Here is a 20101-nt window from a genome sequence, read left to right as displayed (position 1 = left end):
TTTTTAACAGTATGTTAAGTTGAGTTTCCGTTTATTCAGACAAGGTTTTACAGGAAGTTTTATCCCCCGACATGTTTTGACTGTCATCTGGTAGTTCCTGGAACTATTACATGGAAGTCAAGTGAAACTTCAAAGGAACCATCAAAGGCACTCAGTAGAACTCTTCTGACGAAGACTGGAGGGAGATAAAAAAAATCCTGAAAAACTTTGTCTGAATAAATGAAACCTCAACTTAAAGGGGCAGTATTATGAAAAAAATCACTTCATAATGGTTTTTCTACAGTGATATACATCCCTTTAGCCTCATTCAGAGGGCCAAAGTTCAAAAAGTTATGTTTCCTCCCTCCCTTGTTATTCCACATTTTGTAAAAAAAAGTCAGATCCAAACGGGCGAGTTGGATATTCCCCGCTACCTGACGTCACCTACAGGAAACTCCTCCTCCTGACAATCCTGGCTCCTCCTACCCTAGAAGAATGTGAGCTCTTCCCTCTCAAACTATCTTACAGCTAAAACAAACACTGCGGTTTAATATAGAATATATATTATGCTTTATTGTCATATATATAAAGCTACATACACAAAATATGTTCTCTTCATTTAACCCCTCCCTGAGGAGCAGTGGGCAGCAATGGTAGCACCCGTTATACCACCTCGTTTTGCCTTTGAGATCTGACGTTTGTGACACAATGCGAGGCAGCAGTTGGACCTCAAATACTATGTTGTTGGGATTCTTAGAACAAATGGAGATGGGTGAAAAATAGCATAATATTGGACTTTTAACAAGCGTGTTCAACTTGAGGCTCTCGGGCCAAGTACAACACAGCCGGAGATCCAATTCAGCCCAAAGGGCAATACATTATTACACTATTTGTGATGACTTGATTTTATAAGTTAATTTTTTATTGTAAGCTAATTACAACTGGCCTGATTAGTTTACAACTAGGAGTGAGACACACTGAGTTGACGATACAATACAAGCTATTAGGTTTCACGAGATCGACACAATTTATTTTGAAAAGGAAAAAAGTCAAGAAACACTATTATATTTTATTTATTATTATCGTATTCGTGAAGACTTTAAATTATGTATGTCTTTCAAGTTTCATATGAAAAACTAAATAAACACTAAAATAAATTAGACTTTCCCTTTTTAAAGTGAAACATTTTAAGTTCAACTGCCAGACTGACGATTAATTCCAGTCTAATATATGGTCATAATGATGTTTAAATTAATACAAAATCACACACAGTCTACCATTGAATGACAATGGTCAACACACATTTCCTTTGCTGACCTGTGGGGGCAGCAACATGCCTCTGCTGCATCTAATTTACTGTGACAAAAATATTTTGTAAACAAAATGAACACTACTTAAAGTGATACGCAACCATCACATGAATGCTCTTTAGATGATGGGTCTAAAGCTGAATAATGAGTCTTTGTAAGTAATTAATGTGAGAAATGTCTTTGGAGTCATTTACAGTCTGTCATCTATTAACATCATGCAGACATCATATTGCTTTATATGTGAGCATCACCACTTCTGAGATTTTAGCAAATCTACTTCAACATATCAGGTGACGTCACGTCAGGAATGCTGTTCATATTTACTCTCCCTTAGAAAGTCTGGTGAAATAGCATTTCCATCTGATGTTTTAGTGCATAGTTACATGCCATCCAGTTTGTTTGGACGTTATGAAGTTATTCCAAATCATAATTTTGGAGAGTTTTTTAACCTTGTGTTAAATCTACTTTGAATGAAAGATTATTGTTAACAGATTTTGGCACAACTAAAGTTGGTACAAGTTACTTTTAAGTATAAATACAATTCAGTGGTCATAAAGTTTCTAAGATGGGCTTTTAGTAAAGGATGCACAGATGATGGATGATAATAAACCCATGTCCAGAGCCTCAGGTTACATCAGACAATCTTTGTGTATGTTCTACCTGCCGACAGGCTGCTGTCTGCATTCTCTGGGCCCCCGAGTGCTTTAGTGTCTGATGGTTTGGACCAGAAAAAGACGAGCGGTGCATTAGCCAACAAGCTCCGAGATCGATGCGGAAGAAGTGCAAGGCAGCATTATGGAGGCACATGCAGGTATCAGGTAGCTGATGTTGTTCAGTCTCTGTTTAAGGCACATTCATGCAAAGTATCACCACGACATGCAGCAAAACAAGTCAGCTGATACTATAGCATAGCAGCAAAAATAACATTTTCAGGTGTCAGATTATATACAACATTTGTCTTAGTAAAGTCTGAATTGACTGTTAGCGACTCAAAGTCTCAGCAGAATGTTTGGGTTGTCTTTGGTTTTATTATTGACTTCCACTGAAAGGTTAAATGTCTTCAAAGAAGGCTTATTGTGGAATTGCACAGGAAAGGACACAGACAGAGGTTTTAGGTGCAGCATTTGAAGAGAGGACTGAAGGGGACAAGTTAATATCATGACTGATGAAAAGAAAAAGGATTTTACCACCAACGTCCTCATGCCACCTCTCCAGTCTGTGTTTATAAACGTTCCTCCTCATTTTGGATTCAAGTCATGGCCGGTTCAGACAGATGAGATACCGTTTCTGTATTTTATTACCTCTTCCTGGCTCCAGCAGCTGAAATGACACAGCATTTAGATTTTGGCTTCTGTTCAAAAACCATTCCTGAAACTAAATCAATATCTGGCTGTAGAGAAACAAAAAAAGAAAATTCACCATGAGCATATCTGCAGCGATTTTCAGCCTTGTGTCTTTCAGCAGGAAGGAAACATTGGAATGTACACATTTGATCAAAAGTCATAAGAAATTATTTTCATTGAATGTTGTCATGTTTCGTCAGCTTATTCTATCCTCAGTGAAACACTTCCATTCACTTTAGTTGTGTTTTATTACTTGTCACTGATATTTTCTGAGTGATAAATCTGTTGGTAGGTGGCTGTCTGCTCGGCTGTATCGGGTATTAATGCCGTGCTGTCTTTTAGAAACTTTGGCTGATTTACTAAGATCCAAAAAGTGAGAAAATAGCGTGTGTTGTGTGTTCATCTGTTGCGGGTGAATGATTAAGATAGCCTGCACAAATGACAAAGGTGGTGGAAACCGCTATATTTAAACCAGGGTTTGGCGCATTATGCCTGTGTTCAACATGGAGAATGTGAGAGAGCAGAGTGGCCGTGAAATTTGAAGCATTTTATTGGGAGGTGTTAGTGGATGTTGAGTCACAGCAAATAAATGTGAATGTTAGCAGGAGAAACACCATAAGGATGGCCATCAGTGAGAAAGTCAGTGCTGTAGGGAAAACAAGAAGAACAGCAGATAATATCGAGAAAAGATGGACAAACAGGGCTCAAGACTGCGACCAAATTGGTCACATTTGCAAGTATTTTTTTCAGTTTGTGCGAGTGAAAATTTCATCTGGTCACATCTGTGCGAGTGCGTAGGGTGACCTTATTTTGAGAATTCAAAAGGATGGTCTGAGGCGTCCGGAAACGCGTAGCAACAGCGCGTATGGGGGACGCGCCTAGCGGATGTGGGGCAGGGGCGGGTGACGTGGAAGAATGTGATGAGCGGAGTGATAGAGCATACACGCGCAGCGCATACACAATTCCACCCAATATCAGCTGCAGTATGGAAAGGCTTCTCAACACAAAATCGGATAAAGTCAGATACAAGTACCCGATACTGTGGAGGACCTGATCAGAATCGGCATCGAGGGGCCAGAACTGATGCACTATGATACCAGGCCAGATGTTCAGCTCTGGGGTCACCTAACCCTCTCTCAGGGCAAGAGGGTTAGGAGACCCCACTATAAGAGCTGGCCCCTCGGAATTTATTTCCATGGGGTATGGACGTGATTTATATAGCGCTTTATAACCACACTGAAGCAGTCCCAAAGCGCTTTACATTCACCCAAACACTCTAACATCCACACACCAATGGGACAGGACTGCCATGCAAGGCGCTAGTCGACCACTGGGAGCAACTTAGGGTTCAGTGTCTTGCCCAAGGACACGTCGACACATAGTCAGGTACTGGGATCGAACCCCCAACCTCTCGATCAGAAGACGACCCTCTACCACCTGAGCCACGGTCGCCCATTTTTGTTACATCTTCTTTTAAAATTATATTTTAACCACTGCTTGTGTTTATTCATTTATTTACAAAATAAAATAACAAAACAGGCTTCCAGCAACCCATTCCACCCCAACCACTCCCCTATACATTCATACCACAGTCACAACCACAATCATCCACACATTCATAGTGTTGTGACAGGAAAGCCAAATATAAATATAAATAAAAACAGGAGCACAAAGCAAACAAAAATGTATAACGTAACGGAATGAACTATTCAAAAATCAATAAACAAAATAAAACGCAATTACCAAACATTTGTAACATAACAAATGGCACACCTTTAAGAAAGTACATCTAATAACTATCTCTAACTCAAGTAAGCAAACATTTCTTTTCATGCTCAGTTATTCAGTTATTTGTTGCTATATTTGTTTCTAGCGTAGACTGACAATAAACTCTATTCTTAAAGTGTTTAATACATACATTTGATATAGTTTTAGCTTTAAAATCAGATATTTTACTGTTGGTGTGATACGCAAAACAATATCCATAGACATTAACCATGACTGTACACTGACCCAAAACTTAGCCACATGTGGACAAAAATAAAACAATACATCAGCCACAACTTAATATTGACATTAAAACATTTAGCAAATATCATATCTCGAGTCACTGTCAATCTTTACCTCATACAAAACTACGGTACACCAGTTTAGTCAACTATTCATTAGCATGCATGGCTATGCTGTCCCAAAAAAAAAGGGCAAGACCAAATTCTGTTCTGGTGCAACCAACTGAGAAAGTTGGTCGCACCAGTGCCACCACTGGTAAAGTTTGTGTAGAGCCCTGACAAAGGAAAGAAATAGCTTGTAGGAAATGTTTAAATTGTTACTCATTCATTCCAGAAATGCTGACTCAGCAGCAAAGTTGTGTTCTCTCCATCTGTTTTGGTTCTGCCTACATTATTTTCCCCAACAATAACTGCAGCCGTCTTTGAGTAAATGCATTAAAGAGATACTGGTGTTATTCAGCACGATTAATAGATTCTGCTATCAAATTAGTGCAGGTTTTTTACCCACGCATGCAGTTGCAGGCCCCTAGTCTCTGTTCTTAAAACGTAATGCTTGTATGACAAGGGCTATGTAAATAAAGTTTGGCTTGATTCTAATTCAAGCTGACTGCGTTAAGTGTTTTTTGTTGTACGAGACAGCTCTTCCATTGGCTCACTGATCTAATTTTCTACTAATTGCATTAGCTTTAGAATCCAGCTCAGACTGGATAATTTATTAAAAAAACGACTGCATTACGGCACGGATTACAGTCACTTTCACCTTCTGACAGTCTCCACAGAAAACAAACCTGCTGTTTGTGTTGAAACGCAAAAGGGTTTGCTGCGTTTAAAAAGCTGTTGAGATATTTCTTTGAGTCTGTGCAAAAACCTTGAAACACATCTTAGTTCCCAGAGAAACTCGGCAGGTTTAGAGTTCAGTTCCACGTAAGATGGCGTGAAACACGAACCCGATGATCCTGCAGGACGAGACAGCGTCACATGATCCTGTGACTTTCTAACTCACCCTCACACAGACACACTCATGTTTACTATAAGGCTCATGTATGATGATACCAGAGTCTTCATGGAAGGCATTTTTAGTCATGTGTGACTGCAGGAATGTTGGTAGACGGAGTGTGAGCAATCCATACGCCACACTGATTTTAATCTCAAGGCGCTCGGCACATCGGACAGTCAGAAAGGTCAAGTTTAGGCCTGTTTTGTACATTTTAGTGAATAAGCCACATTAGTCACTGTGTTTCTTACACACACTTAACCTACACTCGTACTCAGAATTACTTGTCTCCCTGAGCGCGGTTTTATTTCCTAAATGTTTTTGTCCTGTGCCAGGATTAGTTTCTGTTTACAGTTTCTGTAACATCTTGTAGAGAAAACATTGAAGGGATCCTTAACCCAAATGAAAAAGACAGTTCAAATGAAATATTATTCTATGTAATCTTTACTAGTAGGAATGAGAGGTCATTTGGAAGCTGCATGTGCAATAAAAAGCACTTTAAAGGCACACTTGTGGTGGTCAACATGTTTGACAAACTATGACGTAGTGATTACTCAAGGAAATGCTCCATTCACGTACTGTAACTCCAACTGCTTTTATGAGGTTAAGGCATCTGATTGTTCCAATGTTAGCCTAGACTTACTTGTTTTAAGGTGTCTTTCTTGTTTAGCTGAAAGCATTTGCAGATCTGTAGTATGATGACTGATAGTAACATCCAAATGCTGCACCCACTGGCAATTTCAAAACCAACATTTATCCTTTCCTGGTAAGTGCAACTTCAAAATCTGTCCACCGAAACTGGATGACATGTAACTAAGCACTTAAACTCCAGAATAAAATGCTATTTTACCAAAGACTATAGGTTCTGAGGCTTAAAGTTGATAAAAATTACTCCAAAGACATTTCTTACACAATTGAAACAGTTTTATTATTTAGCGTCAGACCAACCAAAGTGCTGTGCTGGTATCACTTTCAGTCAAAGATTTTCTCAGTTTTTTCAAACCCAAAGCCCGGGGACTTAATAAAGGCCAGTTAAATTAGGGCAACGACTGAGAGCCAGGCCTTCTCATCCAACATCACCGTCTGACCTCACTAATGTGCTACTGCACACCTAAACATTTTGGAAAGAATTCCAGTGAGAGTTGAATAAGAAGGCTTAAGAATGAGAGATCACACAGGTTCATACATAATGTGTTATGTGACTGTCTTTGACTATATGTGGATGGACTGGAGATTTGTCCGAGGTGTGTCCAGTCTGATGGATGGTGGTTTGATCTGTGGGCTGCTCTGTATCAGTAATAATCTGTGTGAGAGGATTCATCCGTCACGAAGCAAATGGGTTCTGCTTTCCACTCGGCGGTGTTGGAAATGAATTACATCTTCATGCATACTTAATGTTTTCATTCTCCACACACAGAGAAAAGTGCACAGCAGAAATGTGCCCCAGCATGCCCACCGTGCTGACTTACCCTCGTACAACAGACTCATGTTAGCACCAAGATGAAGTGGAATCTGTTTCTACTGTTTGCTTTATTTCCTTACACACAATCATTGAGTCCCATTTTCCCTATTCTTGGATCACCCCACAAGAGCTGACGAGATGCTCCCCCCATCACAATGTGATTCTTGGTTCAAATCTTCACTTCCCGACTTATACATTTGCTACTAACAGGAGCATGACCCATCTGTTATTACAGTGGGACGCACAAAAATGAGATTGTCTGATCTAAGGGCCGTATTATAATAATGACTGATCTGAACATTAGTGTAGGACAGAGCAAAGGTTTTTTGTGCATTTCTCCTTTGCTTTGTGTGTATTTTTTTTTTTTTTGTTGTTACTGTTTTCTGTATTTCTCTTATTTTGTGTATTTTCTGTCATTTTGTTTGCTATTGTTTTTGTTTTGTGTGAGGGTTTTTTTATTTTTATCACTATTTTTCTATTGTTTTGTGTATATTTTCATTCCATTTTATGTGATTTTCTGTTTTTTTTTTGTCGTGTCAAATTAACTTCTTCAATTACATTTTTTTAAGGGCCGCACAAAAAGAGATCGAGGGCATTATGTGGCCCACAAGCCACTAGTTGCCCATTTTTGTACTCGTAATTACAAGCCAAATATTGTTTGGAATTAGAATGATGATCACTAAATTGGACGGCTTTTAACATGTTAGTATAGATTTTGTGTGGAAAATTTGGATATTTTTATTTTTTTGGTTAAATTACTTGTGACCACAGTCTGGGGTTGACATCTACACGTGCCTGCTTTATAATTCATTGCACACCAGCCAAACTCGTCTCATGTGGTCACCACATGATGGATGTCAGTGTGTGCGGCTTAAGCCACATTTTCTACACACGTCTCATCTATTCATCTGACATGCCTTATGGCTTCTGTTCCGTCTATAATTAGCCACATTTATGATGAATTCAGGATGGTTGGGTGGAACTGCGCCAGCTTTGGGCCATTTGTGTTATTTCTACCAAAATTTACAATCGGTTTATTATCCCCGACACAAAGTGTGGAAGAGGGATATAAGTTTGAGCTCCTTGCGTCCATCTGTCCGAGTTAAACGGGACAGCTTTTCTAAGAAACTGTTTAAGATAAGATAACCAAATTCGGTGTGTGGCCTCAGGGTATCAATACCTTGATGGAGTTTGAAAATGAGAAGTGCACAATTATTTTTTCCGGAGTTATTGCCCTTGTTCCGTTTTTTTACTCTGTTTGCGCCGCGGTATCTTCAAAGGAGACAACTTTTCTTAGAAACTGTTTAAGATAGTAATTTTATATTCTGATGTGATAATATTTTCTTATATGTACATCAAACTTCTTAGATTTAGGACATTTAGGAAAGGGTTGTGAGTTTTAATGACAACCAATTTGGTGGGGGATGTTGATGACTAAGCATGTCTTTTTGTTATATTTATCATCAGTGTCATTATGTGAAAGCCACATCCAGTGTGTGATCCATGGCCTGATGGGGGATTTTCTCTAAACTAAACATGAATCCATGTTCAGCTCAAGTGCTTAATCCCATTACGGATAAATTGGTTGACATAAATTAGCTGCTTTAACCTGTTAGACTGAGAAACAAGGAGTGAGACGCTTTGGAGTTAAAGATCCATGATGAAAATCAGTCTGAAAAAATATTATTGTTCCACAAAGAAAAATACCATATGTGGAACTGTGGTACACAACAATCCATCCTTAAGTTTCCTTATCCCTCACCTGCAACAATGCTGTTAAAAAAACAGCATTAATCCTAATCTCATTCTCCACAGCACAAAGAGTCTTATAAAAATGTAAGCTTGATTTAAAAAGGTCATAATTGTCAATACTCTACTTATGAATTCATAAAATATGAAAGCACATATTTTAGAACAATAATAAATAACTAAACAAAGTTGTTTGAGTGCAAAGAACATTTTTTTTTGTTTGTTTTCTATGCCCAATGTTCAGCAATAATGTAACGATGCAGTGTCCTTTTTTGGTATGATTCCAGTTTCAAACTAAATCTTATTGAACCAATTTAAGAAGTTAGAGTTTTGTTGATAGAAGTGGACAGTGTGTCTGTGTCTTTTTCGTGCGTGTGACCCATGTATGGGCTCCGACCCCCAACATGTGTTAGTTCAGTGTGATACAGATCAATGAGTGATCAGATTGATGACACTGTTTGAGTTTGGCAGCGATCACTGACGTGCCATAGTCGAGGATTCATCTCCTCTCCTGCAGCCATCGATTGAAACTCCACTTTGGAGTGGCCGAGCTATCATCCATCTCTCAGTGCAGTCGGAGGGATTGACACCCACCTCCACCATCGCTGCCTCTGCTCTGCAGCTCCAGCTGACAGTTTTTGACACAACGATAACGTTCCCCCAATTTCCTTGTTGATGTAACGAGTGCGAGTCTCAGTCTCTGCAACAAGATCTCCATCGAAACAGCATACCAGGAAATAATAGGTTTTCCTGTAAGATGAAGAAAAGTGAACAGGAGCTCCTGTCATCCATTTGGACCAAAGTCAACATCAAATTGCTGACCTGCACTTGAATGACTGCAATGTATCGCATAAATCACTTAATGTTAATGAGACCAACCGGAATGCATTCTCAGCATCTTAACCACACTGTTTTAACTCTGCATACAAACCAACACTCGCGCATCGTCGAGATGCACTGGAGATGTCGTGTCAGGACATCGAAAGTTTTATTTTTTTATTTTTTTTTTTATTTCATGGCTAAGTTTACATATATCGAAAAAAAAAAAAAGTCAGTGTATCCAAAAAAGGAAGGAATTAGAAAGAAAGTATCAGTGTGAAATTTTTAAACAGAACTAATCACTGATTTGACTTGTTGACAATGTTTCGAAGCACTTTTGATGTAACCAATGTGTTTGTTTCTGGTTTTAGAGTAGAAATAACTATGATTCATCAATGCATTTTGAGATAATAGTCACAATGGTAACAATCTATAATGTTACCTCCTCCTACATAGTCCACAGATTTCTTATCAGGAAAGCTTTATCATACTATCTAAAGCATTTTGCCACAGCTCCTTGTCATTTTGGGCGTCTCATTTTCAGCAAAAGCCCATTTTAATGCTTTAGCAAGACATTTTGGACAATGTGATGATTCCAGCTTGGTGGACATTGATTTTCTAACATCAATGCTATACAAAATAGATTCCCATAAAAGCACTTTTTCTTGATTGCAAATGTAAAATAATTGTTTATATAATGGTGTACATTTTTATGGTCTAAAATGTGGCTTTTTTTGTGGAAAATGTCCTGCCCAGCTTAGTTTGTTGAATTTAAAACGTAGCCAAACTGAATAGTGGTAGTTGAATAGTCATTATTAGACATAATGTAAGTAAAAAGCTAATAGACGTCTGGTTCTTTATTGTCGGAGTAAGGAAGCCTGCACGTTTTAAATCTTTCCAACTGTGTAATCCAACATCAACACCAGTGCTGCTGCTTTTATCTCCTCATCACTCTGCGCTGTCCCTCGCTGTGTTTGTGCTGAGTCAGCGTGAGAGACTGGGCCAAAGCACACTAATGGGTTTCTGCAGAGAAACACCAAACAGAAACACAGCAGAACGCGATGGATGGATGGATGGATGGATGGATGGATGAAGAGCGAGAGATAAAGATGAATACAAATGAGTGTTTTTTAACAGAATGTCGTCCTGTCACTCTTCTAACACTAGGGGGCAGTGATTGGTCATTTCTCTTTAAATGACTGTGTTTTTTATATTTACTGATAGGTAATGGATTTAAAACCATCTTTGAATAATTTTCTTGAAAAAAAAAAAAAGCACCATTCCCTTTCATTTATTTGGAGTTTTTTGGATGATTGCTGCGGTCTAGCATTAAAAAACGTTTCCATATCTATTTTAAACTTCATATTTGCACATTAAGGCTCTTTAAAGTGCGAGTGCTGGAAAAAGCTGAGCTTACGTTTATTGCATTGTATTACATACTCGTGCTCTAAGAAGCTCACATTTCACATTTGTTTTTTAAGAATACTAAACAATTAAAGGCAATTATTCCCTCACTAGCATCATAAATATTTCACATTTCTCATATCTCTATATTTTTTCATAAAATGGCAATATACGATATAAATCTCAATAGTTTTAACTCCACAAAGTCTTACCAGAAACACAATTCTGGGTTAAATTTGCTGATGAAAAATGCCTCACAGATACATTTATTAACAAACAGCTGATCACTATGTGCCACTAAGGGACAGCACGTGTGAGTGAGTTCTATAGTGTGGCTTGTCTCAGAAATATGGAAAAATTGTAAAGGACACAGTTAGACTGTAGTTATTAATTACTTGTATGATGTGATTTGTACTGTGTAATTGTATAAATCAAAACAAGTTAAAGATAAAAGAAGATATAGGCAATATTGTCATTCTCAATATATCTTGAATCACAATATATTTCCCAGCCCTAGTTCAAACTGCTCTATTGTCATAATAATTGAATTTGGGACATTGTAGTCACTTTGACTAAAGTTTGTCATGCTTCGATCAGGCGCTGGTTATCATCACATTCCTTGTTATTTATGCATTGTTTGCACACATCTTTTTTTGCCTTTGTTTAATATATATTCTTTGTTTTATTTTATTACCAAATGTTGCGCCTCACTCACTGTTATTAATGCATGTTTTTTTATTGTTTGTTTTTACTTAGATATTGTCTTCCCTTATGTCTTGTCATTTTTCATATTGTATTATCCTCCAACTTTCCAGTGTGTGCTTGTAACTAACCCTGGGATGACAACAAAAAAAAAGGATTTTCTTCTTCTCCACCAGGGGGCGATGTTCACCTCCATTTCACTCATCAGAGCTGTTGTGAAGAATGTGGGCGTCCACATCCTGTGTTAATAAACCCTCTCTGTGGTCTTCTGCTCACAGGCATTGCAACATTTAGCCAAAGCACAGGTTATGTGATGATGGTTAGAAGAAGAATGGCTCAGAGGTTACACAAGAAAGGTGGAAATCACTCCTGTAGGTTATCGGTGTTTAAGGTTAGGTTGGAGAAAAGACAATAGCTGTCCTTTAAGACAAGAATAATCATGCCTGTGAACCACAGGCATGATATTGGTTTATAAACAATCACACAAGGAGGCAAGGCTTTGTTTACTGTATTATTGGATAAAATCTATAAAATACTCCACAGAAAAATACAGTACAGTATGAATCATATCATCAATATCTGATCCTTCAGTTACATTTATATTTGAATCTGCGTTGCATACAGTTTGTGCTTTACAGAGCCTTAAATAACACAACTTCTCTGTGAATCAAAGCGAGCTGTGGTTAAATCAGGAGCAAAAACAACTTGTTTTTGGAGCCTCTGTGCAAAGAGCTCCTCTCGTGTGATTGGTCGGTTCTGTGGGTTTGAGGCAAAAACAAGCTTCAAACTCCTCCCACTAAGCGTATGATGCAACGCCCTTCCTCCCACTGCTCGCCCCCCTCCTCCCTCAGCTCATTCCCTGTCAGGATCCATTAAGCTCATGTGTGCTCAGTGAGCACAGCGAAAAGGCCAAAAGGAGAGAGCAAAACCAACAATGTTCAGGCTCCTCCATGCTCTTTATATAACACCTCAGCTTTTTTTTTTTTTTTTGCATATTCTCATAACGGTATCGGTGAGAAAGTGGGCTCAGTAGTAAGGCACAATGCCCACAACAGGCAGAAGAGGGTGACAGAATGGAGGACATCTGTGAGTTTCACCCGTCTGCGGCTTATTAAAGATTTTTCTTCTTATTTTTTTTATCAGGATGCCTGTCAAGGGCCTGTCTAACCAACAGGTGGTGATGGAACCCCGATAAGGATTAGCCACTTTGACCAGTCAAAGGCCGGATTAATAAATCGCAACTTATTGAGATAGATCAAAGGTCGGCAACTTGTTAACATTTAAAAACTCCTTTAGCCCCTCAGGAGACCCAAAAAATATTAATATTAATTACAGCGCACGGGGGCAGGCAGTTGTTCTATACATATATAATTATAAAGTATATAGTCAAACTGTAATCCTTAGCATTGCTGGAGATTGTAGAATCTCAGGCTTTTATGATTAAGGAACAATTTGTCACGGAAAGTAATCACAACAACTTTCTTGCACTTCACATCACATATGGGATAAAACTAAGTTTCTTTAAGAGTAACTAAACCACAAAACGACTTTTTTCTGGTGAATACAAATGTATTTGGGTATGAAGTAGTGCTGTTGATTGATCTTGGTCCAACTCTCAACATTTCAGTATTTCAATATGGCATATTTTGTTGTAAAATGTCAGAGTGACTGCCCTCTATGGAGTTGAAACCCGGCTATTAGGATTGATTTTTGCTATTGGCTGAGAACCCTTTTATAAAACCTAGCACCTGTGGACGCTACAATCTGTGGTGAGTAGGTTGGATTGAGAGAAGAGTGAATACAGAGGTATATTGAGTAATGAGTAGCTAGTTAACATAGCATAGATTATTCGTTGGAGATTTTATAGTATAGACTGGGCGTGTCTTAACTGCTCCAGAAGCCCCGCCCATAGTCAATGCATTTTTTTTTTATTTCTCCCCTCGTGGCAGGTCAGGAGAAAGCAGGGGGTTTAGTTACTCTTTCATGTTGAAGACTGGGCAAGGCTATTTTTATTAGATAACTAATAAATAAATTTAAGTAAATCGTTGCGGTATAACAGAGAATGTAGGGGCTGGTTTCCACTTTAACGAATGATTGACTTCTGAGCACATCAATCGAGTCACTATTCATCAGTTTTACTCTTGTTTCACCACAATATCCCCCATAGTGTCACCTGTTTAAGAGCTGAGATTTCTCCCTAAATGTGTATTATTAGTGTTAAATGACAAAACGTGATATACTTGATAACAGGAACATGTGGTTCGTCAAAAGTGCAGGAAAGTTGTAGTGATTGTATAAAATACCTGATTTCGTGTTTCATCAAGAATAAGAGCTTCATCGTAGAAGCTAAAGAGCCGCATATGGCTCGGGAGCCATGGATGGCCGACCCCTGGAATAGACTAACAGAGGAAGACCTAGTATACTGGAATCAAACTGGGGAGTCCCAACTAAATTCACAAACAGGCAGACACCAGGAGGTAGAATAGAAGTGATCCACACCCAGAGAAGGTTTAGAACATTAGGAAACGTACAAGACTGCAGAAAAAACCTTCAAGGCCATAAAAATACATAGTTTACAATATTGAGACATGGCAAAAGAGGCATCCGACCCCTGGAGGGTACATGGCTCTCTATAAATACTCATTAATGATGGACTTAGTGTAAATACAAGCTGGCTCAGACAGTTGGCCCACTGCTATGTCACCAATGGTGCGAATGTGACAAACAGGCCGAGTCCACAGGCAGTCCAAGGTCCTTACAGATCCAAAGTACAAGTTATGCTTTCATTCATAAATAAGAAAAAATATCAGATGAGTGAGTGGACTTCTACTTTCAAATAAATACAAAAATACATAAGTCCAGCCAATCAGGAGCCGCTCTGTCCTGATCCTGAGCGGAAAGACCAGACATTCTGCCTCCTGGGTGGCAACAGCACTCCCTCTTTTGTAATTGAAGGGATCTCAATTAATAATCAGTCTGACAGTCTGAGTGACGCAGACATGGCTGCAGATCAGGTTTCCTGAGGGTTGGTGGATTCTTTAAGCGGAGACTCACACAGGACGGATGCCAACCTCAGGACGTTTAAGGCTCCATTTGCATTGACTTGTTAATAGAAAACACTGATGATGACATAGATCATCTCAGGGATTCCCTCTAAAGTGTATCTAAACTCTGTGTAGTTTCTTGAAATGTGCAATATAAATAAACTTTAACTTACTCTAGATGTTTGCCTGGTCACCATTTGACTGGTTTTCTAAAAGAAGATTGATCATTTGGTCACTTGTAAAAATTGTCTTAAGCACAAGATTTGTTTCTTCCATTTGATATCTTGGAATCCTTGGTAAATACATTTAGAATAACATCTGGCTGCCGTTTATTTACTGAAGTTGTTTACTATCAGAAATGTTTATTTTTTTATGTTGATGCTCTATAGCCCTGCGACCCTGAACACTAGATGGCTGGAATTTGGTTCAATCATGTCAAATACATTATAAATACTTTATAACAAATGAGCGTAGAATCAAACAGTTGGTGTTTGTATTTCTGCCTCAAACTGGTGAAGTCTTTCAGCACAAGAAGCATTAGGTTCTTCACCAGCAAAACTGTAAAGTGTTTGAGGTCAGGACTTCACCAGTATCTCCATGATGTGGTCCAGTTCGTTTAAGTCTGTCAGACATGACTGCAGACCTCCAGTGGAGGAATGGGAGGAGGTTCGTAGTTTAAGGTCCTCATCGGGCCAAAGCGACACGCTGAGAGGCCATGAAGGTCCTGCTGCCCACGCTGAGGGCAGATCGGACGATTCGTACATCGATGTGTCAATGTCTTCAAAGATATCGTCCAGGGCAAGGTCGCTGAGGTAACCCACGGCGTCACCGAACGCACTAATGGCTGCAGCAGGAGGAGGTTTGTGCTGGTCCGAGGATCCGTCCACCTGCTGAGAGGAGAACTCTGAATCCAGGGGCAGGATGGTCTCCTCTTCTACACACCCTGGGCACGTCACAGACATGTCATCCACGAAAAGGCAGGAGTCACTCCGCATCTCCTCCTGGATCTGCTTGAGCGTGTTGACCAGGAGCACGGAGCGCCGCAGGCTCAGCTCCATCCCGGCCTGGTAACGCTGGAGCTTCTCCAGGCAGAGGCCGAGCACAAGCTGCCGCTGCTGCAGGTGGTTGGTGTCAGGCTTGGATGGACCTTCATTATCCCCCATCACAGGGGTGTCTAGGACTAAATTAGCCCCCAACTCCTCCAGGCTGCTCCACTTCCGCTTCACTCCACGGCCTAACATTGACCTAGATCACAAGGAGATCAACAATCAATTTATGGTCCTTTTCTCTCCTGAGCCCCAAACACCCTTCAATGTCTACATTTCCTCCACTCTTTATGTCCCGCAACTACTTTGCACATGTGACCTGTGACGCGAGGAAGTGTAATGGGGGAAACATGTTGGATGTCGCCCTCGCTTCGTTGTCCGTCTATCGATTGATTTCATTGTTCAGATTGATAGACCAATATTTGCATAGATGAAATTGCCACTCAGCGGTTGACTTTTAACATGTTGGCAGTTGTGTACTGAATGCTTAATTCAATTAAACATTGACTTCCCAAAATTCCCAGCCGTTATAAAAGTACTATCCCAAATCATGGCCAATTATCATTCCTAAATCTCCCTTAAACAAATTGAAGTGTTTTTCCTAGTGGTCCAAAGACTGATAGATTGGGGGAAAGTTCTTAGTTCTTTAGGAAATTTGTATTTAATCTCCTCAAACAAACCTTTTTTTTTTTTAAATGTTACCATGATGGATCCCACAGCCAGACTAGCAGAGAAAAACTATAACAACACATGAAGGACTGTGATGGACCAGTGACGTCTTTTTACATCTTTGAGTTAATCTGTATCAGAGGTTTGATGATAAAGTTCACAAGACGATATGATACGACACGATAATGATACGGGACAATATTTTTGGATAGGAAAAAAATGCTGTTTGAAAAATAACATTATTTGACCTACTCTGGAAATACTTGCATACGTACTCTGGGTGTAACACTTTCAACTCAAATGAATATGAAAAATGATATAAACAATAATGTAAAAAAGACATTTTTCCTATTTAAAGTGGAAAAATGTGCCACTCTGCAAATAGAATGCAAAAACAGACGGACAATTCATGCTAGTCAAAAATGAAAATCAAATCGTGACATTCTTTAAAATGTATTCCTATCTGTGCAGATTTAAGATATGGACATATATTAGTACGTATACATCTGGCAGCAAATGAGACTTTTGGACATTGACTATGTTTGCTCCTGCAGTTGAAAAGACACACTCACTTGGGACAGATGTAGCAGGAATGGAAAGGCTTTCATCAACCCCATCCCCACCCCCTCACAATATCAAGATATCGCTTGTACCATCGACAATATATCTCGACAGAACAAACAACATAATGTGAAGTATAAACTGCCTCTTTATGCAATGTACCAGATTCATTTTCTCTTTTATGTTACAAAAAGTATAGACTATACTGGGTTTAGTACTTTATTAGTCACCCAAGGGGTAAATTTGTGCTTCACAGCAGCAATGAATATATAGAAATTACAGGTAAATAAAATATATCAAAAAATAATAGTAATTGAAGTTTCAAATGGTCGGATCTGTTGAATAAAATCCATATCGATGTATTACTAATATAGTAAACCAACAGATCACTAGAAAACCACTGGTTTGGACCCCACTTTTTGAACCCAGTACCCCAGCATGTCACCTCTGGACAAATATGCCATAAACTGAGCTGAAAAACGAACCTGAATGTCATCCAGGTGGAAAATAAAGCTTTTAATAAAATAATATTAATGAAAAAGCAACCTTACGTTCCCTTGCAGAGCGTCATGAGTCCGTCGGCTCTTCGCAGCGTGAGGAATGTCCAGTCCGTCCACGACTGGGGGCGAGGCCACAACCGCACCGCTGCACCTCATTGGTCCACATTCTGCTAGACCCGCCTCCTCTTCCCCCGCTCACGGGGCAGCGAATGTGCGGCAGGATGTTCCTGCTGATGCGTTCAGGGCCGACTCGTAAAGACTGTCACACGATCCACTGCAACACGTGAGCGGAGAATCACAGCGAAACAATTATTAACGAGACAATATCACCAGTGTTAGGAAATGTATTTTTCTACACAAAATAGTTCAAAGTTCAGTTCACAAATTATGAAAAAAAAACTAGTTCAGTTCATAAAAACTAAATGTAATAAATTCCCAGTGCCAAATGTAAACAGTTAATCTTTAATTTAGTTATGTATTATTTTTTTAAATGAGTTGCGGCGAGCTATACCTTCAGAATCCTGACATTCCCCCACATTGAACTAAAGCACCAAGCTAGTATGGACTGAAAGGGAATTTGATGTGAATTTGTTTTAAATAATTTTTCATTAAAAACACCGTTTAACTGAATGGCTCCCGTTTTAAGTGTTGCAGTTGACGTTGTTGATGTGCGCAGTTTACACAAAAAAAAAACCTTTTTTTTTTAATCATCCGGTTCACCACTGACATTCTTTTAAGTCATCATATGGAGATTCCTTATTGGTGGAGACAGAATGTGAAGTCGAGCTGCTCGTGCTGCAGTCTGTAGTAGCAGTGACTCTGTGGTGGCCGGGGTTGCCAGATTGGATGTTTCCTTCAAAATTAAAGCCCGTTTCCCGCGTGTTTTAGCCGGGTTTTGAAACATTTTTTCTTAAGCATGTATTTACTAAAACAAAGCATAACACACCAGCTATTCAGTCAACTAGTCCACTCTGCAAACAAGTTAAAAGCAAAGACAACTTTAAGTACAAGTACAGATATAATGCAATTATGTTATCCTACGAATGTACAAAGTAAATACAAAATATTAAAATAATGACCAGGATAAATTAAAAAAAATGAAGATAATTAAAAGGGGACTAAAGATGGTATAAATGTTGGGTTTTTTCTCCTCAAAAACAGCAGCATTCTTTTTTTGCACAAAATAAAAAAAACAAGGGGATGCTTATAACCTAACTATTTTGGTCATTTTATAAAACAATTTAGCTGGTAGTTTTGGTTTTGAGAAATTAAACGTATCCTATGACTGCCACAATAAAGTATATTGAAGCTTAAATGGTGGACTGTGTCTTTAGAGAATGACAATATAATAATCAATACACCAATTATTAGAAGTTTTTTAAGACCTCAGCGTTTAGGGGGATCACCACTGGGACACAAAATTGTATCGTGGACCAGCTTTCATAGAGTCGTTGGTTTTTGTGTTGGCACAAAAAACCGCTACGTGCTAAGCTAATCCAACCGTAGGACGAGTCGCTGGTATGAAGTTCCTTCCTGGTCTCAGAGGAGGACAACATATTTACCATCTCTATCTTGTGGAACACAAAGATTCATCTTAAAGTTGTCTTATCCCTCAGCTGGAATGATGCCATAGAAATGACATGTTGTGGAAGAAATATGACATTTCCACTGCACAGACTGTCTGGAGTTTTTGGAGAAACATCTTATGGCTTTGTTTGAAAAATCTACATTTGTGAAAAGAAACTTCAATTTTTGCTTTTATTTTGAAGGTGGTTTATTTGAAAACATAAGCAATGAAGACTGTCTTCTTCAGAGTATAATGAAAAATAGTTTAATTCAATATATATATAGATATATGTATCTTTGACTGGCACTTTTTAAGTTTCTGAAATAGAAAATAGTTAATGTTTTTCATAGTATCATGAATTGTCAACTAATCCTGCATCATTTGAGTCTGCAGCTCCTTCACTGACAGTAAATGAATGAATGTATCTTGATTACACATTTTTGTTTTACAGATTCTAACATACGGCTCATTAAGAGGACCCCGGGGCCCAGTTTCATGGAAACAACGCAATAGGAGAGAGAGCAGTCGACATGCAGAGTAAACCTGGGTGAGACTACATGTTGTAATGTTAGTGACATTTTGTTTGCAAAAATTATAATTTTATGGCCAACAATTGTACAATTTATTTTTATGAAGGGTTAAAACCTGGATTAGATGACCATCAGTGTCAAAATGGCTGTAGTCGTTTAGAAATACCTCATCATTCTTCAATAATCTTTCATGTTATTTTGAGTATAAACTCAAATGAAGCTTGTTGCCATCACTTGGAAAATAAAAATCATCAGAGCAAGTCATAATTACAAAATAAAAATTTTAACCATGTACTAAAAAGTCCTATTTTTAAGAGAAAAGTTGTAATTAAGAGATAAAAGTCCTCATTCTAAAAGAAAACTCATAATTACAAGACAAAAGTTCTAATTTTAAGAGAAAAGTTGTAATTAAG

At 38.7% G+C, this 20101-nt stretch overlaps 1 protein-coding gene and 1 long non-coding RNA gene across 2 annotated transcripts in view; one reads left to right on the top strand and one right to left on the bottom strand.

Moving 5' to 3' along the window:
- The window catches only part of LOC114455950 (uncharacterized), a 29540-nt gene extending 9834 nt beyond the window's left edge, over positions 1-19706 (top strand). Inside the window, exon 3 of the long non-coding RNA XR_003672774.1 lies at positions 19610-19706. This is a non-coding gene — a long non-coding RNA (uncharacterized LOC114455950). The remainder of the gene's footprint in view (positions 1-19609) is intronic.
- si:dkey-177p2.6 (SERTA domain-containing protein 3) lies at positions 12896-17723 on the bottom strand. The gene is made up of 2 exons (XM_028437308.1): positions 17643-17723; positions 12896-16060 (listed from the first exon to the last, which is right to left on the bottom strand). Exons 1-2 carry the CDS (start codon positions 17660-17662, stop codon positions 15391-15393), a joined length of 690 nt encoding a protein of 229 aa, XP_028293109.1. The 5' UTR covers positions 17663-17723; the 3' UTR covers positions 12896-15390.
- Positions 19707-20101: the final 395 nt, after the last annotated feature.

The sequence above is a fragment of the Gouania willdenowi genome, chromosome 22 (genome assembly GCF_900634775.1).
Source record: "Gouania willdenowi chromosome 22, fGouWil2.1, whole genome shotgun sequence".
In the NCBI taxonomy this organism is placed as follows: Eukaryota; Metazoa; Chordata; class Actinopteri; order Blenniiformes; family Gobiesocidae; genus Gouania; species Gouania willdenowi.
Note: the sequence above shows the minus strand (reverse complement) of the source record. Positions and strands in the feature narration are given on the sequence as shown.